Source organism: Arvicola amphibius, chromosome 15 (assembly GCF_903992535.2).
Source record: "Arvicola amphibius chromosome 15, mArvAmp1.2, whole genome shotgun sequence".
NCBI classification, from domain to species: Eukaryota; Metazoa; Chordata; class Mammalia; order Rodentia; family Cricetidae; genus Arvicola; species Arvicola amphibius.
Window position 1 is genome coordinate 15,892,074 of NC_052061.1, and position 23,870 is coordinate 15,915,943.

General features: G+C 50.4%; 2 protein-coding genes across 2 annotated transcripts; both read right to left on the bottom strand.

Annotated features, from left to right (window-relative positions):
* Positions 1-553: 553 nt before the first annotated feature.
* Il27ra (interleukin 27 receptor subunit alpha) lies at positions 554-13,115 on the bottom strand. The gene is made up of 14 exons (XM_038312843.1): positions 12,980-13,115; positions 12,628-12,745; positions 11,586-11,743; positions 11,346-11,503; positions 10,115-10,271; positions 9,939-10,012; positions 6,542-6,725; positions 6,262-6,450; positions 3,708-3,809; positions 3,468-3,626; positions 1,744-1,869; positions 1,303-1,393; positions 1,081-1,174; positions 554-978 (listed from the first exon to the last, which is right to left on the bottom strand). Exons 1-14 carry the CDS (start codon positions 13,086-13,088, stop codon positions 802-804), a joined length of 1,896 nt encoding a protein of 631 aa, XP_038168771.1. The 5' UTR covers positions 13,089-13,115; the 3' UTR covers positions 554-801.
* A 550-nt stretch (positions 13,116-13,665) lies between these two features.
* Positions 13,666-15,502, bottom strand: Rln3 (relaxin 3). The gene is made up of 2 exons (XM_038312216.1): positions 15,316-15,502; positions 13,666-13,904 (listed from the first exon to the last, which is right to left on the bottom strand). The coding sequence occupies exons 1-2, from the start codon at positions 15,500-15,502 to the stop codon at positions 13,666-13,668; spliced, it is 426 nt and encodes a 141-aa protein (XP_038168144.1).
* Positions 15,503-23,870: the final 8,368 nt, after the last annotated feature.

Here is a 23,870-nt window from a genome sequence, read left to right on the forward strand (position 1 = left end):
TGGTGTTTTTTGAGGCAGGTTTTCTTTGTGTAGCCCTGGCTATCCTGAAACTCATTCTGTAGACCAGGCTGGCCTCGAATTCAAGAGATCCACCTGTCTCTGCCTCCCGAGCACTGGGATTAAAGGTGTGCACCACCACTGCCTGGTTTATTTATTTATATTTTCTGTGTGTTTGCCTGTGTATAACCACGAGTGTGAATGCTCATGGAGCCACAAGAGGGCACTAGATTCCCTAGAACTGGAGTTACAGGTGAGGCTGAGCCAACCTCTGGGTGTTGGGAACTGAACCTGGGTCCTCTGCAAAGCCAGGGAACCAAACTGGTCTGCAAGAAAACAAGGGCTCTTAACAACTCAGCCATCTCTCCAGCCTCTGGAGTGTGTCTTTTGACCCGGAATCACCTCCTTTTTTGCTGCCTGGGAGTAGATCTTACTAGAATCAAAGGTTGTGGCTGGGTGAGATGACACACCTATAACCCAGCTCTGGGGGTGCCGCAGCAGGAGATCATGGTTGGAACAAGACTCCGACACAATAAAGAAGACAACAGCAAGAGGATCGGGCCAGTGAGAATATTAATTCTGTAGGAACACAAAGGCATCCAAGATGCAGGGGCTAGAAAACGAAGAATTGGTTAGGCCTGGTGGCACAACCTTCAATTTCCATACGCTGGAGGCAGAACCAGGTGAATCTCTGTGAGTTCCAGGCCAACTAAGGCTATGTAGTGAGGTCCTGTCTCAGAAAACTACAAATAAAAAGGTCTAATCCAGAACAGGGGCACAGCCCCCATCCGGAAGCAGAATGTGCTAGAACCTACAGGCGGGAGGCCCGAGGCCCAGCTCCTCTGGTGTGGGCAGGAAGTGTTTCTCATATCCGGAGTGCAGAGGGGCAGAGGCTGGAGGGGGCTCAGTAATATGTTCCAGCTCCATTTCCTCCACTTCCAGGATGGGTCCTTCCTTGGGTGGCTGGGGCAGGCTCACCTCCTGGGGAGATGGAGGCTTGACACGAGGTGGTCCTCCCCCACCCCACTTGCCCCAGCATCCTCCAGTTAGAGAGTGGTGGTCCCACAGTTGGCATCTTCTCACCTTTATGTAAGGCTGCCCAGAATTGCTGTTGGCAGGGTCAGGAACTCTCTCCCAGATCCACTGGGGAAGCAATTTGTATCGCCAGTGGAGGCACCTGGCCAGTAGGGACCCAGTGGCAAACATGTTGCTAGAATCCATTACCTCCTGAGCCCCGAGGCCACCCACCCTAGGTTTAGCTGCTGAACCCCCAACAGAGTAGAGACCCATATCCGAAAGCCTTACCTGGTGGCGGCCAGGCTCAGACCACAACCCATCAGGAGCAAGCCCCATAGGGACAGGACACAAGGCAGAATCTTCCATCTGACCTCATTTTCTATGGGTGGGGAGGATACGGAGGACTATAGTCATCTTGAACAAGGGCTCTGGGAATGGGTGGGGCTGAGGAAGCAGCCATCATGAAGAAGGGGGTGATATTTAGGGGCATAGGGGTTTGCTGACAGGCAGAGGCAGGGTTGGGGGAATGTTGTTGCTGACATACATTGGATAATACAACAGTATTTAGAAGAAGCAGGGTACCCTGAGGCAAACGTGGTGTGGTCCTTGGTTCCATCCTCAGTATTATCCTATATGTAATCCTCTCCATCAGAAGCTATCCATCAGTGAAGCCCGTGTCATGACTTCAAGACACCACTAGCCAGAAGTGGACAGGTATCCCCATCGTACCTTGTAGGTGAAGCCAAAGGCTAGGACCCGGTGGGCCCTGTCCTGCAATGGTGGACACCGTCACCCACAGCTTGAAGGAACCCCAGTGAAGGCTACGCAGAGTAACAGTCTGGGTATTACTGCTCACTGAAGGACACAACCAAAAAAGTTGGGGGAACAGTGAAGTCATTTGCACACACCACTCTGTCTACACCTTCCGCATGGCTGTCTCAGTGGTCTTTGTTTATTTATGTGGCATTCTATTCTTTTCTGAGGGGCTTGCCCCCCTATGCATGTCATGGCACACATGAAGTCAGAGGTCGTTTCTCACCACCGATTCCACCATAGGTGTCTTGGGCTTTGTGGTAGGGGCCATCTCACAGCCCCTGCTCTGGAATTCTGTGCACTGTCACTTCTGTAACCAATCTCTGACCCCTCATTTTGTGAACATCTCTGAGCGCATTGTGGCTGATTGGATGTTATCTCCATTGTCTATGTCTGTGCATCTTCCATTGGGAAGTCAGCTGCCTCCAATGCACAAGGCCCAGAGTTTGATCCCCAGCCCTGAGGAGGGAGGAAATGGTCCAGGGCACAGTAGTGTGTGCCTGTCGTTCCAGTTCCTCGGAATGTAATTTCCAGGTCAGGTTGAGATCAAGGGAGACCCTGTCTCAATAAACAAAAACATCCAAGTTTCACGAACCCACTTGTAATCATGTGTGCACAGTATTCAGGAAAGCTGCGCTTCCCGAAAGGGAACAAGAAGAGATCATGATGTCCCTGGGGTGTCCCCACGGGGACTTAGTCTCTGTGTGGTGGCACAGGTTTGGAGGCCATGTGGGAGCTGGTTCTTTCCTCCCACCATGCAACTGAACTCAAGTCGTCAGACCCAATGGCGGGAGTATTAATTTGGTGAGCCAGACTTTGTAACAAGTTCAGATAACTTTTACAGTTAGGAAGAAAAGAATAGCAGTTTTGTTTCTTCGGTGAGGGGGATAAAACCCAAGGTTTTGCACATGCTGGACACTTGCTCTTCTGCTGAGCCCCACCCCAGTCCCTCACTGGGGAATTCCAGACAAGAACTCTATGCTAAGGCACCAGCCAACCCCATAACAATGTTTTAAATTTTTCTTAGGTGTGTGGATGTTTTGCCTGAATGTCTACCTGTGCTCCACATGCATGCGGTGCCAGTGGAGACCAGAAGAGGGCGTCAGATACTTCAACACTGGAGGACAGAGGCTGTTTGTTTGCTACTAGATAGGTGCTGGGAACCAAACCCAGGACCTCTGCAAGAGCTGTCAGTGCTCTTAACTGCTGAATTTTGCCCCAGTCCCAGGAATGTGTTGTTATAGGAAAACGTTAGCCAATCTCAAGGGAAACAGAAGGAAATAAAAGTCACAAGCAATTCTGCAAGCCCTGTTGACATCGAGAGAAATTTCTTGGCGTATTTGAGCCTTGGCTTTGCTCAATGTTGGGCCTTTTATCAAAAACAAAGCTATCTCAGAATCTGTGGTCCTTTTTATACTTTTCACTTAATGAAATATGACAGGTACCATCACTGTCAGTGAGGACAGACTGGAGCCTTTGTCTTTAACGTCTCAGTAAGTCCATTTCAGTGGTAGACAAGACTGTTGCTGTTCTCTGGGAACTTGGTGACATAAACTTCCCAGGAACTGGGAAGTAGGGACAGCGTGGATGACAGGTGGATCTTTGGGGATACAGGAAGGGACTGGAGACAGGAAGCTCACCATTCCTGCAGACGGTGGGGATGGCTTCACCCTGTATGCACAAGGTATAGTGAGTAGCCCAGCCTCGGAGTTTGGGTCTTGGTACCTCTTCCCACGCTACAGCAGGGGTCCCTGGGGGGTCATCTTGGAGTCGCCAAACTGCCGGTCCAGCAAGGGGTACTGTGAAGAAACCGGGCGTATCAGTATCTCCTCAGTTCCACGAACGAGGCCCCTCCCTCATCCTTCAGCGCCACTTCTTACCTAACTCCTCTGTGAATCCCCAAACTGAGGGGGCAGCAGCTAACCCCTCAGGGAATACTGCAGTCACTGTAACTCGATAGGGGACCCCTCCTTTAAAATCCCCTGGAGGGAACAGGAAGAAGAGAACCAACGTTTACAGCTGGTTCTCCCTCCCCAGCGCAGAGCCGTGGGAGCTGTCATTTGGGCCCCTGGGGAAGGCTGTTCCACAAAGTGCCAATGAGACCTGAGACGGGAGGGGAAGAGAAGCAAGCTGTAAACAGCCCAGGAAGGGACAAGTCCCAGCCTTATGCAGTGACTTGCACCTGCGGCTCTCTGAGGCTGGGCTACACAGAGAGACCACGCCTCCAGGAACTGAGAAGCAGGGCTGAGGCTATGACTCAGTGGGTAGCTTGCCTGCCTGGCTTGCACAAAGCCCTAGTTAAATCCTCAATACAAGCAGTACGACTCTTGGTCATTGAGCCATCTCTCCAGACTCTTCTTTTACTTTATTGTTTGTTTGTTTATTCGAGACAGGGTTTCTCTGTAGCTTTGGAGCCTGTCCTGGAACTTGCTCTGTAGACCAGGCTGGCCTTGAACTCACAGAGATCCGTCTGCTTCTGCCTCCTGAGTGCTGGAATTAAAGGCACTGGTATAGGGACACGTGCCTGGAATTCCATCACTTGAAGGGTGGATACAGGAGGGTCAGAAGTTCAAGATCGGCCGGGCGGTGGTGGCGCACGCCTTTAATCCCAGCACTCGGGAGGCAGAGGCAGGCGGATCTCTGTGAGTTTGAGGCCAGCCTGGTCTACAAGAGCTAGTTCCAGGACAGGCTCCAAAGCCACAGAGAAACCCTGTCTCGAAAAACCAAAAAAAAAAAAAAAAAAAAAAAAAAGAAGTTCAAGATCATCTTTGGTTAGTGAATTCAAGGTTAGCCTGGGATACATGAGACTAAAAAAAAAAAATAAAGAATAGAAAAAAGAATAGACTAAAAACTAAAATAAAGCTGGATGGTGGTGGCGCATGCCTTTAATCCCAGCACTCAGGGAGGCAGAGGCAGGCGGATCTCTGTGAGTTCCAGGCAATCTGCTCTAACTTTGCTTTGTAAGCAAGTTCTAGGACAGCCAGAGCTGCTACACAAAAAAACCCTGTCTTGGGAAAAAAAAACTAAGATACTATCTGGGTGTAGTGATAACACACCTTTAATCCAGGCCAACCTGGTCTACACAGGAAGTTCCAGGCAGGACTGCCCAGTGAGATACCGTTTCAAAAATGAACAAAGGATTAAGGGGGATGGCTCTGTGGTTAAGAGCACTGGCTGCTCTTCCAGAGGACACAGGTTCAGGTCCCAGGACCCACACAGCAGCTCACAACCATCTGTAACTCCAGGTCAGGGATCTACTAGCTTCTTCTGGTCTCCGTGGGTACTCTACATACTTAGAACATACTTACATTCAGGCAAAACACCCATACACATAAATAATTTATGAAAAAGGGAGTAAGAAGCCAGGCATCATAGCGCACACTTTTAAAGTCAGCCCTGAGATAGATTCTCTATGAGTTCAAGGCCAACCTGGTCTACAGAGTGAGTTCCAAGACAGCCAGGGTTACACAGAGAAGCCCTGTCTCAAAAAAACCTAAAACAGAAACAACAACAAAAATAAGTAAATAAAATAAAAATAAAAATAAGTAAATAAAATAAAATAAAATAAGTAAGTCTCCAAAGTAGGGAAGCAAGGCTCTGCATCTCCATGTGGGGAAGTGGAGAGCACAGCTCAGCCCTCTTCACTGCTGGTCCAGGGCTATTCGTGCTCAGGTGTGCCAGCTGTGTCAGAGACCACAGTGTGACTTTGCCCCGAGGCCAGGAAATAAAAGTGTAGGCCACTGAGGCTGTGGACACAGACCTGCGTGTGAGCGGCACTCCCCTCAGGGGAGTCAGGCTCCTGAAGACCTGCCTCTAAACTGCTGTGCCAGCCAAGCGGGCCAAAGAAGGAATGTTCTAGAATCATTATCCAGTCCTCTTCTCTCTCTTTCTCCGTCCTTCCCACCCCCCTCCCTCATTCCTCCTCCCTACCTCCCTTGCTCTCCCCCTTTCTCTCTCTCTCCTCACCCAGGCTGTCCTAAAATTACTAAATAGTGATCCTCCTGCCTCAGCCTCCTGAGGTCAGGTGTAGACCACTAGGGGCTAGGACTCCTCTCTTCATTCGGTGCACACATACACTTGAGCATCTAACCTACGTTTCTCTCCCAGTGCCTCATTTTCTTCCTTCATACCTGAGACACACATCCAAATACCAAGCCTCAGTCCAGAAGCCTTTGATGGCCTATGGAGTTTTAGCCCCATAATGTTATAATTCGGACCTTATCTGACTTCCTGTGTCAACAGGTGATCTCTCTCTGGCACAGACTCCCACCAGGGTACCATCACCAGAAAGCAACCCGTAGAGTCGGCACCATGTTCTGGGTCCTCCAGAACCGGGAGCTAAACAAATCTCTAAATGTCCAGCCCCAGGTATTTTGCTCTAGCAACAGCCCGTGTACCGGTGTAGATGGGATCCCAGGTGTCCCAGGGCCTAACCTGGTAGCACAGTGCTGAGGTTTGCAGTGGGGAGATGGATCCAGTTGAGCTTGTCCAGGCTGTTGTCATCGCGAGCCCAGTCTACCACATACTCCCACGGTTCCCTGGTCCCCTCTTGCCAGGTCACCAGTAACCCTGTGCTCCCATCAATGCTGCTGACCACCACATCACGGGGGGCAAATTCTGGAGCTGGAAGCAGGAGGAGATGTCTTGGCTGTTCATTCAGGATGGTCATCTTGATCCCCAAGGTACTGGACAAAGGACATTTCATGTCGTTTACCCAAGCAGACCAAAGACAGGTTGGTGAGAAGCGTCCTGCTGGAGGTGTTGACAGTGGACACTACAGCCCACTCCATCAGTGTGGGGATGGAGGACTTGCAGCAAGGGACCTCTTCTTGAGTCATAGTAACATTTCCAGCCCCAAACACGACTCTGTAAGTTCCCTGCACAGAGGGTCCCGGGATCTAAGGGAGGGAAAATTTGTAGTTAGCATCCCCCACGATGATGATGGCAAGGCACCTGCTAAGTCGGGCAGTGCGGCAGCTCATGAGTCTCAGAGTTTACAGAAGAGGTCTGGGGAGGGCAAGGAGACAGCCCTGAAGGCATGGAGTTTAAGGAGGAGCCTGGTGTGATGGCTCACATCTGTAATCTCAGAACTCAGGAGGCAGAGGCAGGAGGATTTGCCACAAGTTTGAGGCCAGCCTGGGCTCCATGTGACCCTGCAAGCAGAGTACCAATTTTACATAAAGATAGCTTTGATCCTGCACCTATGGCCCTGCCTCATTCTGCCCTTGCTAATCTTGGTTTAGGTAGCAATCAAACAAGACTTTTAAAATAAACAAACAAAACAACAATAACACCCTGGTCTTGGCACTTGAGTTTGCTGACTTGATGTGTTTGAAATACACATGTATATACAGGGCTGGGGAGGTGGCTCGGTTGGCAAAGTGCTGGTTGTGTAGCCATAAGGACCCGAGTTCAATCCCCAGAACAGAGGTTTAGAAAGCCAGACATGGGCCAGGCAGTGGTGGTGCATACCTTTAATCCCTGCTTGGCAAGCTACAGGAACAATGAAAAACCATGTCTCAAAAACCATGGTGGTCAGAGCCTGAGCAAAGATGAGAGTCCTCTGGCTTCTTCATATATACATTTAAAACACGTGCAAGCACACACAAACTAATATTTATCTTTTTCAAGAGTTTATGTGTGTGTGTGTGTGTGTGTGTGTGTGCATGCACATGTGTGCACACACGTGTGTGTTGATGTGTGGGCACATTACTCCAGTACCCAAGGAGCCAGAGGATTCCTTGAAGTTATGAGCAGTTGAAAGCTGCCTGATGTAGATGCTTAGAACCAAGCTCACATTCTCGGCAAGAGCAGTAAGCTCTCCTAGCTGCTGAGCCGTCTCTCTAGCCCCAGAAACATTTATCTTAAGTATCAATTTTTTTTATTTTATGTGTGTGTGTGCGCACATGCACATTGCCATGGCACACGTGTGGAGTCAGAAGACAGCTTCTCAGGAGTTGGCTTTCTCTTTTCATCTTCAGGGGCGTCTCTCTCATCGTTTCTGCCCCTATGCTGGCCCAAGAGCTAGGGGGGCTCTTCTGCCTCCATTCCTCTCACTGGAGATGTGCTGGGACACGGACCACAACACCCTTACTGTGGTTTTGTTTGTTCGTAGCTTTAAGATTTATTAGCCAGGCCTAGTGGCACACGCCTTTAACGCCAGCTCTCGGGAGGCAGAGGCAGCTCTCTGAGTTCAAGGCCAGCCTGGTCTACTGAGCATTTCAAGGACAGTCGGGGCTGCACAGAGAAACCCTGTCTCAAAACAAACAAATGGGTTTGTTTATGCTTTTTGTGTGTAGGAGTGTTTTGCTTGCACTTGCAATAACTGCACCCTCGGAGACCAGAAGAAAGCATTGGGTCCTCTGGAACTGAGGCTACTACAGACAGTTGTGAGCTGAGATGTGGGTTCTGGAAATTGAATCTGGGTCCTCTTCGAGAGCAGCCTGTGCTGACCATCTCTCCAGCTCCATCCTGCTCTTTACATGATTCCTGGGATTGAACGCTGTCTTTCAGGCTTGCCTAGGACTTCATCCCTTGTTTTCTCTCTTTTCTTTGAAACGGGACCTCCCAAACAGAAGGGCTGGCCTCAAATTCAATATACAGCCAAGGATGAGCCGGCACTGTTGGCCCTTGATCCCCCTGCTCCCACCTCTCCATTGCTGGGATTACAGCTGCACCTTCACATCTGGCTCACACAGAGCTGCAGACAGAGCCCATGACCTCAGACATTCTAGGGAAGCTGCATTCTGGCCTGCATCCCAGCAGGACCTAAGAGCTTTGAAATATTTATTAAGGGCTCCTGCCCTGCCGTACACCTCTGGCTCCCTCTCTTAGGGCTTTGTTACTTCCTCCCAGTGGAAACTTACAAGGATGGGGAAGTATAAGCGATTCCAGTTTAAGTGAATTTCAGAAAACTCTAGCAAGGACCAATATCTAGCACCTTCAAAACCACCACTTAGGCGACAGAGGCAGGTGGATCTCTGTGAGTTCTATAGTATAAATGTATGCAGACATGCATCCACACACATATACACACATATGTTTTACATGAATGCATACACTTATTTATTTATTTTTTTGGTTTTTCGAGACAGAGTTTCTCTGTGGCTTTGGAGCCTGTCCTGGAACTAGCTCTTGTAGACCAGGCTGGCCTCGAACTCACAGAGATCCGCCTGCCTCTGCCTCCCGAGTGCTGGGATTAAAGGCGTGCGCCACCACCGCCCGGCTGAATGCATACACTTATACACACATGCATGTACACATGCATACATACATGCATTCAAATGCATGCACCCTCACATACCTGCATGTATACAAGCATAAATACATGTGGAACTAAATGGATGGCATTTAATTACGTGGCTCAAGGGTCATATATGTTTTATTCCTTGCAGAGTTCAGCCATGCCCTGCAGACATTAGAGGTTCAATAGTAAATTTGTTCATTGCTGAGCATGAAGCCTGGGACCACATACATTCTCACCTAGTATTCTGTCACTGAGCCCCCCACTTCTATTTATTTTATTTCACTTCATGTGCATTGGTGTTTTGCCTGCACGTTTGTCTGTGTGAGGGTGTAAGATCTCATGGAACTGCAGTTACAGAGAGTGGCAAGCTGCCATGTGGGTGCTGGGAATTGAACCTGGGTCCTCGAGAAGAGCAGCCTGAGTCATCTCTTCAGCCCCGAGCTCCCCTTTCAAATATTTTTGTCTTTCAGACTAAGATGTCCTGACCTTGCACTCACTCTGGCTGGTCTTGAACATGCAATCTCCTGCCTCGGCCTTTTGAGTACTGGGATCACAAGCGTGGGCCACCTTGAATCAGGAGGACTACGACACCCTCTTCTACCACCTGTTTGATGGCAGCACGGGACTTTGCAGCACAAGTGTTACATCTTGCCAAGCTGCACTGAAATCATGTCCCGAGTGTAGACTTCCATTTCTGCTGCCTTCTGCCTGGGACACTGGATCCCTCCCAACACCTCAGATCTCTGTCAAGTTGGTGGTGTTGGTGGGCCAGCACTGCAAGAGACCGCTGCAATTCAGGAAATAACCTCCAGGGGGCAGCAGAGGAAGGCACTGCTGCTTGGGTGTTCCCAGACTTGGCGCTTACCTTCCAGAGAAGCAGGGCTGTCCGGTTGCCAGCTGTCTCACAGACGGCGCCAGAAATCCACACATCTTTAGGAGCTGATGAGGACAAGCAAAGGCAGGTACGGTTAGATGGACAAGGCTGCCTGACCTGTGGTGGACCGAGGCGCAGGAGTGCAACACTAATGGAGGCATCCTTACGCAAGAACGGCGTCTGGAAGGACAGGTCCGGGCTCCACTCGCCCCATAGATTTCCGTTCTCCACTCGGCAGCGGCCGGACACCTGGTAGCTGGTGCCGGGTTCCAGGTTCTGCATCTCAACAGGAGGCAGCAGATCTGTCTTCAGGTGTGGCTCCAGCTGGGAAAAGGAAGTGGGGGAGGAATGATGGGGTAGCCCTGTGTGCTGAGGCGAGTTCTTTTCCCGAAGCTGTGGCCCTGGGTCTGGCACAGGCTAGGTAAGCCCTCTAGTACTGAGTATTTACAGCAGGCCCTCGGAGTGTGCGTGCGTGCGTGCGTGCGAGTGTGTGTGTGCGTGCGAGTGTGTGTGTGTGTGTGTGTGTGTGTGTGTGTGTACAGGTGTTGGTGTCAAGTGCCTTCCTTTACCCACTAAGTCTTCTTGCTAGCCTCCACTTTATTTTTGAGACGAGGTCTCTCGCTGACTCATTCCTTGGACTGGATGGTCGGTAAGTTCTGAGATCTGCCTGTGTCTGCCTCTGCTGCAGTTACATGGTGCTACCAGGCTTGTCTTTCCTGCATGGGTGCTGGGATCTCAGGATCTCATGTTTGTGTGTCAAACACTTTGATTACTGAGCGATCTTCCCAACTGTAGTATGGTTTGTTTGGGGGTTTTGTTTGTTTGTTTTGAGACAAAATTTTTTAAAAACTTTTTATTTTAAATATCTTTATTTTATGTATGGATGCTCTGCTTGTATTCCTACATGATAGAAGAGGACATCATATTGGGTGCTGGGAACTGAACTTGGGTCCTCTGGAAAAGCAGCCAGTGCCCTTAATTGTTGAGCAATCTCTTCAGCCCAAGACAAATTTTTTTTAACTGATCAAGATACTCATAAAGGCCAGGTGTGTGCAAATCTTTAATCCCAACATGGGGGCATAGGCAGGTGGATATCTGTGAGTTTCAAGCTAGCCAGGACCACATAGTGAAATCTTGTCTCACTGCCCCCGCCCCCCATACCAAGTGTCTAGAGGTGGCAATGAAACCCTGCTGTTCCAGAGCTTGGGAGGCTGAGGCTGGAGGATAACGGCTCTGAGACCAGCTGGCTGGCTGCATGGCTACATAGACAGAAAACAGAAACAAATAAACAAAGTTGCTTATGAGCCCTTCTATGTGAGATTTGGGGGTAACTCCGGGACAGGTGTCGAATCCCATCTACCAGAGATAGGGTGGGAAAGGAGCCCCCCCTTCAGGTACCTGAGTCCACTCTTTCTCCTGAAATCTTTTGTACTGGAATTGGCAGGTGAGGACCTTATGAGGCGGCCACAGAGGTGGCCTCCACAGCATAGCAGCCTCCAAGGGTTCATCCTCAGAGAAGTCCACATCAGAGAGGAGCTGGGGCGTGCCCGGCTTCACTGTGAATAGAAGGCCAGAGCACGCTGAGCTAGGGCCCCCAACTACTCCCCCCCACTGTGCCTCACCCTCCCACTGCGTTACTTTGGGTTTCCAGGTCCACGAAGACAGGGGGCCAGAGACTTTGGCCCCCTAGTGTCCCCCAGATGCGGAGTTTGTCAGCCATGGTGAACTGTTCCCGGGGAATGGTCGCCCAGTTCTGCCTGGAAGGCGCCTTTACCTCCCAGGTTATATTGGGACCGCTGTGGGGAGAGATGGGGAAGAGACTGGCCCAGGCTAAGCGCCCTTGCGCTGACCTCAAGCCCTCGACCTGCGCTGCTGGCATCTGAAGCGCCGCTCTATTTCAAAGCCGTGGGACCTGAGGCAGGCAAGTGCCTTAACCTCTCTGTTACTCCTCTACAAATGCCAGCACATGGGAGATGGAAACAGGAAGTGGCTAGCTTCACACAGTAACAATGTCTCAGAAACGTCCTCCTCCATTCCTCCTCCCAAAGCCCTTGTCTCTGTCCCTTACTTAGTCCAACTAAAATGGAGTTTCTAGACCACATCTGCACCCTGCCCACCCCCCAGCATCAACTTTCATTGTGATTCCAAGCACTAGACTGATTTTTTTTTGGGTGGGGGGAGAGACAGGATTTCAAGAAGCCCAGGCTGGCCACTGGTTATGTAGCTGAGGCTGGCTTTGAACTACTGATCTTCCTGCCTCGTTTCCCAAGTGCTGGGTTACAGATGTGCCTCACCATGCTGGCTTAGACTGGTGTGTTCATAGAGTAAACTGTTCGAAAAAGTCAAGCTATCTGCCTGATGTTGAACGGCGATATAAACCTTCTTCCTGGTACTAAGCATTTTTTTCTTTGCCATGTGCCTAGCGCATTGATGGGCAGAATCAATCATGGGAGGCACGTGCCGTCATTACTGTCATGGGGGGGGGGGGGGACACTAGTTACTGCGTAACTAGTCCAGAGTTATGCAGTAAGGAAATGAGTGGGACCTGGCTTGAGGATCTTAAAAATGTGAAAGAAATTCCCAGTAGCAGGATTCAGGGATCCTCTTAACCAAAGCCAGTTGCAATCCGAGCGGCTCCTTCCCGTGCCTCAGTTTCCCCCGACCACTCCAGGTTACTCACTACTTCTGACTCTGGTGATACAGCACAGATGGAATCTCCAGGTCGCCCAGAGGTTCCCAGGAGCAGTTCAGGTTCCCCAAGGGTCCGACGCTGTAGCACTGCAGTGGGCCGGGGCTGCCTGTGGGGGCGCAGAGGGCCGAGAGGGCCACGATCAAGTTCCGAGGGCTCTAAACATGCCGGACTGTGGATTCGTCCATTCTCCGGTACTGCGGGAGTGTCGGACCCGAGCCCAGGGCCTGGCACGTGCTGGGACAGCGCAGAGGGAGTCCCGGGCCCCTCCCCAATTCTGCTACGTCCTGTTATCACCTAGTCCCTGCCGCCCTAAAACTGTGATCCCAAGTCGGCCACTCACGAGGCCTCTCACTCTGGGGCCGCGTCCCAGGCAGCAGCGACAGCAGGGGCAACAGCGGCAGCAGCAGCAGCTCCAACGGCGTGAGGCGCGCAACCCAGGGCCCGCTCATGGTTCCCAGGGACAAGAGGCACCGCCAGGCCTGGGGCTTGCAGCCTAAGAAGGAAGACACCCCGCCCCTGGCGGAAAGTCCCCAAATCCGCCCACCCCCAGCAATGACACGCACGCGTGCAAATGTTCAGAACTGAACCTTTATTTTGTAGTGGGAAAGCCTGAGTATGGGGACCTCGCGTCCCCAGCCCTAGGGTCTGCAGCAGAGTGCTTTGGACTGGGAATCTAAGGGGGGGGGGGGCGTAGGTTGCAATGGCCTGGCCAGGAAACAGCGGCGGCAATCAGGACCGTACAGGACGCGGGTTCTTAGTGTGGCCAGTTTGTGTAGGTGGAAGCCTGGCTGTAGCCGGGCTCTCTGGAGCTGGGGTTGGGGAGGGGAAGAATTCAGCCAGGAAAATCAAGTTTCCGTTTGGCTGCGTATGGGTGTGGTCCGGAGCAAGGTGGGACTAGGTAGCGTCTTGGCAGAAGATGAGGAGACCGCGGAGGCTTCAGTGCCTTGCCTGTAGGAATGCTCGTAAACGTCACACAGACAGCAGGTTGGAGGCCCGGGCGCAGCCCCCGTCGCCCGACCCGGGTCCTTAGCACAAACTGCTGATTTGACTCTTACTACAGCCCCACTCGCAGCAGCTGCTGGAAAGGCCAGCCAGGACATCTCTGCTGCCCCGAACTGCTCCAGGCGACCCTTGCCAGCTGGGTCGACTACTGTAGAAGGCCTGGGGGGATTTGGTCAGGGCCAGCCACTCGCTGGAGCCCACAGCTTCGTCCAGTTCGCTGGCCAGGCTGTCCGTATTGGCTTCTGCATCGGGGAAGAAGTCCCCTGCAAAGCAGAGGAAGCATTAGGGCTCAGAATGCCGGCTCCTGTCTGGCAAGGTTGTATCTCTGGTCTTGAGAATCAAGGTTGCTATCCAAAGTTTTATTCCATGCGGTCCTGGGCTTTGTTACTAGTTTCAATACTAAGCCCGACTTTCCTGTAACGGATTTCATGTTATTCTTTGTTTAATGTGGACCAGGTAGATGAAAGTATGCATTTGGAAGTGAGGAGGCTCCCTAACTTAGAATCATAAATGAGCTTACCTCTCTGAGGCTCAGTTTTCTTTTCCATGAAGTGGGGGGAAATATTAGCTCCTATGCTCTTCAGTTTTATCGATCGCGGGCGGCTTAGCGCCAGCAAGCACACAATAAAATCGGATACACAATGAGCCGCAAGTGAACGCTGATTATTTATTGACTGTCTTGATCGTTTGCCACATTAACTTCCTCGGTCCTCTCGGTGACAGCCACGGAGCTGCTGCTATTGCCACCCACCATCCAAATGAGCCACTGGTTCCTCAGTGAGCTCGTGTGAGGACACAGCCATTCGGCCATAGGCTCCTGTTTTAACCCAGGGGGGCTGCTATCTGTGCACGCGTCCATCACCCACCCATCGCTCCGTCCTCGTCACTGTTATCTTCCCCCGGTTTTGTTTTTTGAGAACAGAGTCTCAGGCTGCGCTGGAACTCGTGACCCTCCTGCCTCAGCTTCCCAGAGTGCTGGGATTCTAGCCGTGTGCCAGTAAGCCTTGCCTCTAAGGAGTTGCACCCTCCTTGCCTCTCCTACTCCACCCACTAAATTGTCTACCCTTAAAGAATTCTGCCAGATCTCACCTGCTGTGTCTTCCAGTTCGCCAGGAATTATCTCTCCAAGGGGGAGCAGGGCCAGCCAGGAGGTGGCAAAATCAAGCCCTCTGCCCATAGCCCTCCATCTGCCCCGCTCACTGTGCTCCAAAACCTGCTGTGCCCTCAGCAGGCGCCTCAGGGACAGCAGCACCTCTGCTGAGTGCTTGGTGCCAGGCTCAACACAGCCAGGACTCAGTAAAAGGTGGCCTGATGGCTCTCACCTTTACACCTCTGCCAGCAAACCCAGGGTGCTGGCTTCTGGCCATCTCAACTCTACAAGTGTACCACCCTGGTCCTGGGGAAGTGCAAAGGCCAGGCAGGTGTTCCCACAGCGTGCGGCTAGAGAGGAACTCTATTCCACCAAGCCTTTCACCAAACCTCCCGTTTTTACTTTGAAATTTTACGATTGGGTCTTAATCTATAGCCCAGGCTGCCCTGAAATGCAGGAAACTTCTGCCACCACCTCCCAAATATTTGGAAGTTTAGTGTGCGCCATGCCTGGCTATACACGCCTCCTCTGATTTGGCCACCTGTTCCAGGGTGACCGTCCACTCGGACAACACACATACTCACCAAGAGAGTCATGGGCCAAGATGTCCGCCCGGCGCCACCGTGAGCCCCCGCAGGTGAAGATGACCGCTCGGATGAACTCGCGCCCGCACAGCTTCACCACGTAGGGCGCTGGCCTCGCATCGGCCTGCAGCTGCAGAGTCCCAAGGAGAGCCCAGGAAGCCAGCAGCAGCAGCCCGCGGGGTGCCATGCTCAGCTGAGATGCCTGCGACCGAGGTGGCTCTCTCTGCACCACCTCTGTTCTCACATTTATACAGGCTGGATCTCAGCCCCTCCTGCTGACCTGAGTTATCTTTCTCACAGAGGGGAGACAGCCTGACCTTTACCATCTCCTTGCCAAAAGATAACCTTTCATGCAGACAGGCTGACATGGCTCAGCTCTCTGTCATCCTTCCCACACCCGAGAAGTTTTCGTGCTTTGTCTACTAGTAAGTGCTGGAATTATAGGAGTAAGCCACCTCCTTCCTTCCTTCCTTCCTTCCTTCCTTCCTTCCTTCCTTCCTTCCTTCCTTCCTTCCTTCCTTCCCCTCCTTCCCTCTCTCTCTCTCTCTCTCTCTCTCTCTCTCTCTCTCTCTCTCTCTCTCTCTCTTTCTCTCTCTCTCTCTCCCCTCCCTCCCCCTCCTCCCCTCTCCTTTTTATTTATTTATAGACAATCTTCCAGCCTGGCTAACCTCAAACTCTAGCACCAAGATATCTACTGGCGCAGAAGATAAGAGGCGTCCTGCTCTTCCAGGTGGCCCAATTTTGATTTCCCGCACCCAAAGCAGGAAGCTCACAGTTGCCTGTAACTCCAGTCACAGGGGGTTTGACGCCCCAATCTAGCTTCCTGTGGACCCACATGTACATGCTCATACACGCACATATATAGACATATATATGATATATAGATCTCTGTAATGAGATCTGATGCCCTCTTCTGGTGTGCAGGAAAACATGCTGTATATAACCAATAAATAAATCATTAAAAAAAAAAAAGGTCACTCTGCAGGACCCTTGACCTTTCCTCTGAATTCTGGGGGCCAACGGTGCTCCCTGTACTCGTGAAGCCAAGGCAGGAGGATTGTAGGAATGTAGAAATGTGAGACCAACCTGGGCAACATGATGAGACCTTGTCTGAAAAAAACGGACAGGCTGGGCGACTGAGGGGTGGCACAACACCTGCTGCTTTCCCAGAGACCTGGTGTTTGGTTCTCAGCACCCACATTGGGGGTTAACAATCATCCGGGACTCCAGTTCCAGGGCATCTGATGCCCTCTTCTGGCCTCCACAGCCCCTGTACTAGCATGCTACACAGAAACTCACTCAGGCGCGCGCACACACATATAATAAATGGACAGAGTGGCAGAGCACTTGTCCGGGTTCAATCCTCATTGCTAAGAAAACCTGGCAAAGACAGAATTCTAACCGCATACTGGGTCAGTCAGTGACCGTGGAGCCCAGGCTGGCCTCAGACTTGCCATCCCTCTGCCTCAGCCTCCTGAGGAGCCACACCCAGCCTTTTAATGTGGGTTCTGGGGATTTGAACTCAGGCTCCCGTGCTTCTGCAGCAGACACTCTCCCACTGAGCAGGGTCCTCAGTGCCATTTAAAGGGTGGGTAAAGCTGCCCGCTGTTTTCTTCCTCAGGCCAGAGACTGGATCCTACTGGATCCTGCCGGGTCCTACTGGTTACCATTCTCCTTTCCATCTCAGATGACTGCTGCCTCTCATCTTTTCATCATTTCTTGTCTCCATCCACAGTTTTAGTGTTTTGAAGTCCTGGAGATGAACCCAGGGCCTCAGGCACGATTGGAAAGAAAGTGACACCGAGCCACACGGCAGTCCACAGACATGGATTTGTGAAGGGCTGCTTTTTTTTTTTTTTTGATTGTAGTTTAATAGTGTTTTTTCTTTTTTAAACATCACAGTTTTAGTTTATTTATTTAGGTTTTTAAGACGTGGTTTCTCTGTAGCTTTGGAGCCTGTCCTGAATCTAGCTCTTGTAGACCAGGCTGGCCTTGAACTCACAGAGATCCGCCTGCCTCTGCCTCCCGAGTGCTGGGATTAAAGGCGTGCGCCACCATTGCTCGGCTATTTTTCATGTTTCTGTTCTTATGCTAACCCTGTGACATGAGTGTGAGGTCAGAGGCTTCTTTCCAAGACTTGGGAGTCAATGCTCACTTTCCACAGTGTGGTGTAGGTCTGGGGGTGGAGCGCAAGTTTTCAGGCTAGACAGCAAAAGCCTTTACCTGCAAGCATATCTGCATGAATATGTGTATACATTAATATTCAGGGTCTCATATCTGCATGAATATGTGTGTATATATTATTAGTCAGAGTCTCATATATGCACAAATGTGTATACATTAATATTCAGGGTCTCATATCTGCATGAATATGTGTATACATTAATATTCAGGGCCTCATATATGCATAAATATGTGTATACACTAATATTCAGGGTCTCATACCTGCATGAACATGTGTGTATATATATTAATAGTCAGGGTCTCATACATGCATGAATATGTGTGTATACATTAATATTCAGGGTCTCATATCTGCATGAATATGTGTATACATTAATATTCAGGGTCTCATATCTGCATGAATATGTGTATACATTAATATTCAGGGTCTCATATGACCCCCAATTCACCCTGTCGCTGGGGCTGACGTTGACCTCCTGGTCATCGTGTGTATCATATATCATCACCACCGCACTGATTTATTGTGTGTTTGTGTACACTGGGGGAGGAGAGAACAGCTTCCAGCCATAAGTTCTCTCGTATCAAGTGGGGCAAATTTGGTTTCAGGCTTGGCAGCAAACACTTTTTCCTGCTGAGCTTGCTCCCTGGTCCTACTGCGTCTGGGAGCGAGGATCCAGCTCAGGCTTCATATGTACCAGGCAGACGCTGTGTTGCTGAGCCATGACCTAGCCCCCAATAGAGTTCTTTACAGTGGTCAGTTTGAGCCGAGGGTATGGTTCAGTGCTGATCATGACTGACTGCGTGGATTCGAGAGCTACAGATAAAGACTTAGGTCATCTTCACCTTAATCTAAAAACTAAGAACAAGGGACTAGGGGGATGATTTAGTTGGTGAGATGCTTTTCGTGCAAGCATAAACACCCGAGCTCCATCCAGGAAGCCTTTTAAAAGCCAGGTTTAGTGGTGTCATCTGCCCCCAGCAACGGCGCTGTGGGGCAGGGAGGGTTGAAGGGTGAACAGGCAGGATCCTGGAGCTCACAAGCAGCTGCATGGATGAGATCCAGATTCACTGAGTGATCCCATTCTTAAAGAGTAAAGTGGAGGGAGACACCTGATAGTGCCTCTGGCTTCCACGTGTACACACACCCACGAACAGAATGAAATGGTATTAAAATTAAAGCTAAGTAAAAAATACAAGCTGTGGTCACTTCCTAAGTCCAGCACTCAGAAAGTTGAGGCAGGAGGACTGCCACAAGTTCCAATCAACCTAGCTTCCATACTAAGTTCCCAACCACCCTGGGCTACAGAGTGAGACTATATCAAAAAGTAAAATAAAAAACAATGTTAATCAGGATGCTAGAGATGGGCAGCCTAGGTTTGTATCTCATCCTTACCTGCTGTCTTGCTGTGTGAATGTAAAGGAGTCACTTGACCTCTCTGTGACCCGGTTTCTCATCTACATAACAGGGAGGCTGGGAAGAGTGCACCTAGTTCTTCCGTCGTCACACCCTGTGTGGTCAGCACTGTGCACTTGTGTCCTCTGTTGCTCTGATGGACGTCCTGGGAGTCATCTCCCTGTGCTGCCTGGAAAGGGCTGATGAATAATTTGCTCCCCAATCCCAGCTGCCCCTTTGCCAGTGCAGCTCACAGGGTGCAACCTTTTGCCCTTTTCTCTCCCGCATCCTGATGTCTGGTCAGGAGCCTGCTGGCAGACAGGAGCAGGTCCCTTGGGGCTGCCTGCCTGTCGGTCTGCCTGGCCCAGCCAGGAGTCTCTTTTGTGCCTTCCACAGTGTCTGAAACCTGAACCCACCCAGCTGAGATAAAATTCTGGTTGCTGTGCTCCTGGAGGAAGGTCTTGCACCTCTCTGAGTTCTCTGAAAAGATGCAGGCAATGTGTGTGTTAGTTTTACAGGCCACTGAGGACTTGGAGGTGCGTGTTTCTTCTTGGATGCTCCAGGCCACACATCCAAGAAGAGACACGCCCAGTCTGGCACCTGGGGACCAGGGTGGGCACTTCGGGAATAGAAGTTTCACAGATGTGTTAAGGGTCTTGGAATGAGGTCATGCTACATTTTCTGATTGGGTCCCAGTTCAGTCAGAGTCCTAATAGACAGAGAGGGGAGTTGAGCTACAAAACGTGTATCTGCAGCTCTTGGAATGTAGGTATAAGATCAGGGGTTCAGGCTGGAGGTATGGCTCAGAGGTTGAGAGCATTGCCTGCTCTTCCTGAGGTCCTGAGTTCAGTTCCCAACAACCACATGGTGGCTCACAACCATCTGTAATGGGATCTGGAATGCAAGCATAGTGCAGGCAGAATACTGTATATATAATAAATAAATAAAATCTTTTAAAAAAAAGATTAGGGGTTCAAGGTCATTCTCAGCCACACAGTGAATTTGAGGCCATCCTGGGCTGCATGAGACCATTTCCCAAAACCCCAAACAAGATACAAAAAAACTAGGGCCTTGGAAATGATTTTGTTGGTAAATCCCTTGTCTTGCAAGTTCAAAGCCCCAAGTCTCATCCCATCATAAAAACGGTGGTGCTCACCTGTGAGCCCAGCTCTGGGAAGCAGGGACATGAGAACCCTGTGGCTCACAGGGCAGTCAGTCTAGCCGACTTAGCAGCTAGTTTAGTCAGACAGGTTTAGTCAGAGTACCTGTCTTAAAAAAGAAAAAGATGGAGGGCCGGGGGTCAGTATGCTTGTCCTGTAAGCTTGAGGACCTGAATTTGGGTCTTCAGAGCCTGTGTAAAAGCTGGTGCTCCTGTGCCCGCCCCCTGTGACCCCGTGATCTCACAGCAGGATGGAAAATAGGCAGGAAGACCCGTGGGACCTTGAGGACCAGCTTGCCTGTGCGCAGGAAGTAAGAACCCTACCTCAAGCGCTAGGGAAATGGAGAACCACACCCAAGCCTGGCTTCCGACAGCCACAAGTGCACACAGAGATATGTAGTTACACGGACACACAGAGACACACAGCACATACAAGCACCCATACACACATCAACAAAATGTCACAGACATCCTGATACAGGCATGCATATACAGAGACATACACACAGAGAGACACAAAAACACAGTCACAGATACACATTCACAGACACATACACAAAAGCATGCAGATACACACACGTGCATACATATATACAAAATTAAAGAATAAATCTTTTTTTTTTTTTGCAGTAAAAATGCCCAGGGTCACCCTTGGAAGGCCAAGGGACAGCCTGCTGCGAGGCGGGTGTAGCATGAGAGCCCAGGACTTGAGACAAGCACAACTGGAGGGAGGAGCATCAATGTGTCCCTGCGCTTGCTTCCTTCATTCGCTTGCCGTTGATCATGATGCAGAGTGCTCCTGCCCAAGGGACCTCGATTCAAGCCAGGCCCAGGGAGAGATGTGCTCATCCATTAAGTTCCACTCAAACCATGTCACACAATCCCATGGAACACCAGGTAACACAAACGCAAGCGTGTCTGTGCCTGCCTGCCTTTCCCAGAGGTTTCTGACAGTCACAATTTGGACACTACCAGAGCTCCCCCTTTCAGGGCTAAATCAACACACTCACACACACTGGGTTAAGAATCTGTTTGCTTACAGCCTTATCAGCAGAGTGTCTATCAAACGCTGGCTGTTGGCCAACACAGCATGTGCCTGTGGGCCCAGAGAAGAGAGCACAGCCAGGCGGCACCTCCGCAGTCCACCATGGCTCACTGGGTCTCTCCTCTCTAGCCACCTCCCCTTGGGTGGGCTGGTTTTCCTTCTTGGTTTCCTGGCATTCATATTAAGGAGGCTTGCCATCTGCCTAGGAAATGAGTTACAGAGGGCTCCTTCCAGTTTGCTCTTTCTCTAAATTGCCTATCATTTCTTCTCCTGGTCTTGCTATGTACTCCAAAGTGACCTAAAATTCAGTTCTGTCTTAGTCTTCCTCCCCAAGACTAGGATTAGAATTCTGAGCTTTGTCCGCAGGCAGCAAATGCCCAGCTGTGCTCAGATCCAGCCCAGATGGTCAGCTTTGTGGGCATCTGTGTTTGTCTGTGGGTGTGTGCTGTAACCTGGGTCAAGCATCGTATGGCTACATCCTGACTGTACTCTGCAGGCTGGCACTATGCTGCTTCCATTCGTTTGTAGACAGAGCAGCACCAACTCACTTCTCTGCACCCTTTGAACCGAATTTTGCCTTTCTAAATGGAAACAGGCACAGCTGACCTGTGTAGACATGTGGGAACCCAAGCATCTCTCAGAGTCCAAACCTAGTGCAGTCATGTGGGAACCCAAGCATCTCCCAGAGTCCAAACCTAGCTTTGCCTTAGTTTATTTGGAGTTCTGATGGTTGTTTATTTAGTTTTTAGTTTTTTTTGACAGTCTTCCTGTATAGCTCAGGCTAGCCCTAAACTTTGTATCCTTCTGCCTCAGCCTTCAAGTGCTAAAAGTTCTAAGCCTAGCACGCCCCTGGAGGCCAGAGGGAGAAGTCAGTGCCCTGCGCTGTAACTTTTGCCTTATTCCTTTGAGACAGGGTCTCTCACTGAATCCGGAGCTAGGCTGACTGTTTAGCTTTCAGTGATTCTCTAGTCTCTGTTCCCAACAGTGCAGGGACTACAGGCCTGCACAAATGTACGCATTTTTCTACTGCATGTCTGAGGTGTGTGTGCATGTGTGTAGGCATCTCCCATGTGTATACATGGGTGTATGCACACACATGTGTAGGCCCGAGGTTGGCCTTGGAGTCTTCCACAATTGCTCTCCACCTTATTCATTGAGGCAGGATCTCTCAATCGAACCCAGAGCTCACCGATACTGCTAGTCTTGCTAACCAGCTTGCTCTGGTGATCTGGTGTCCACTTTTTGAGGACTGACATTACAGGTGAATGGCCAATGGTATTTCCATGGGTTCTGGGGATCAGAATTCTGGTGCTCATGCTCACACAGCAAGCCCTTTACCCAGCAAACCACCTCCCTAGACTTCTGCTGGGTGTAGCTCTAACTCATCCCTCTCTTTGAAAACGCCCCTCTAAGGTGTTGGTGGCCGTGCGGTGACCTACTCTTCTCTGGAGATGGAGTCTCACTATGTCCATGCTGGTTCCAAACTTCTCAGCTTCCTGTTCCTTCTGCCTCCACCTCCAGAGTGCTGGGATTGGACTTGTGCCACCATGAAGTTTTTATATGATGCTGGGGAGTCATTCAACTTCTACAGCCAGATCTTATCCCTGGATATATCTGTCTATATGCATACATGTTTGCATTGATGGGCTAGATCCCAGAGCCTCACAGGTGCTAGGCAGGGCTTTATCACTGAGCCACAATCCCAGCCCCTTACTGGGGCACTCTAGGCAGGGGCTCTGCCACTGAGCCAAATTCATCCCCAGCCACAACTATTGCCCCCCCCCAAGTCTGTGATATTTGTTATAGGGACCAGCCTGCAAATCAATCTTGGGCCTCTTATGCAGTTAGCAGAAATGTTCTGGCTTCTGTGATGGGTACCACCTGGAAAGAATGTCTTGTTTAGAGCCCCTACCTCTTTACAGGGCCTCCCATAGCCCAGGCTGGCCTCAGACTCACTATATAGCCAGGGATGGTCTTGAACTCCTAATTTTCCTTCCTTCACCTTCCAAATGCTGGCTCACAGGAGTCACCTTGAGGCCTTGCTATGAAATATTCCTTCTGTACACGGTGTGAGTACATGTCACATGTCACTATGATTGGTTTAATAAACAAGCTGAACAGGATAAAGTTAAGCAGGAAAGCCAAACTGAGAATGATGGGATGAGGAATGGCGGAGTCAGAGGAGTTGCCAGCAGATACAGGAGATGATTGTGTCATGTCACCACGTGGCAGAGAGTAAATAAGGAAATATGGATTAACGTAAAATATAAGAGCTAGTCAGTAATAAACCTGAGCTATTGGCCAAGCATTTGTAATTAATATTAAGCCTCTGAGTGATTATTTGAGAGCAGCTACAGGACAGCTACAAAGCCTACAAAGCCTGGTTTTTGAGATGCTGGCAATAGAACCCATGGCTTTGTGTATGGAAGGCCAGCACCCTACCCCCTTAGCCACACCCCTAGCCCAGTCTTTGTGAGCCTCAGTGCACCAAGAGCCAGCCAACTTCAGGATTCACCTGAACGTGAGAGAGACGTGAGTTCTGAATTCCTCTGCAGACCAAGTGTGAAGGCACTTGCCAGTTCAACAGCAGCCGGCAGCCAGTGCAGGATTGTGAGCTTCATGACAAACTAGGGCCACACAATGGGAAACCTTGTCAGTCAAGTGCCAGTTTCAATTTCGGAGAGCCCAGCTCCCTCTTCCACTTATTTCAGGGATCACAGTTGCATTTGGTTAAGATCTGCAGGCTTTCCTTGTCCAGGAGTCTTAACTACATG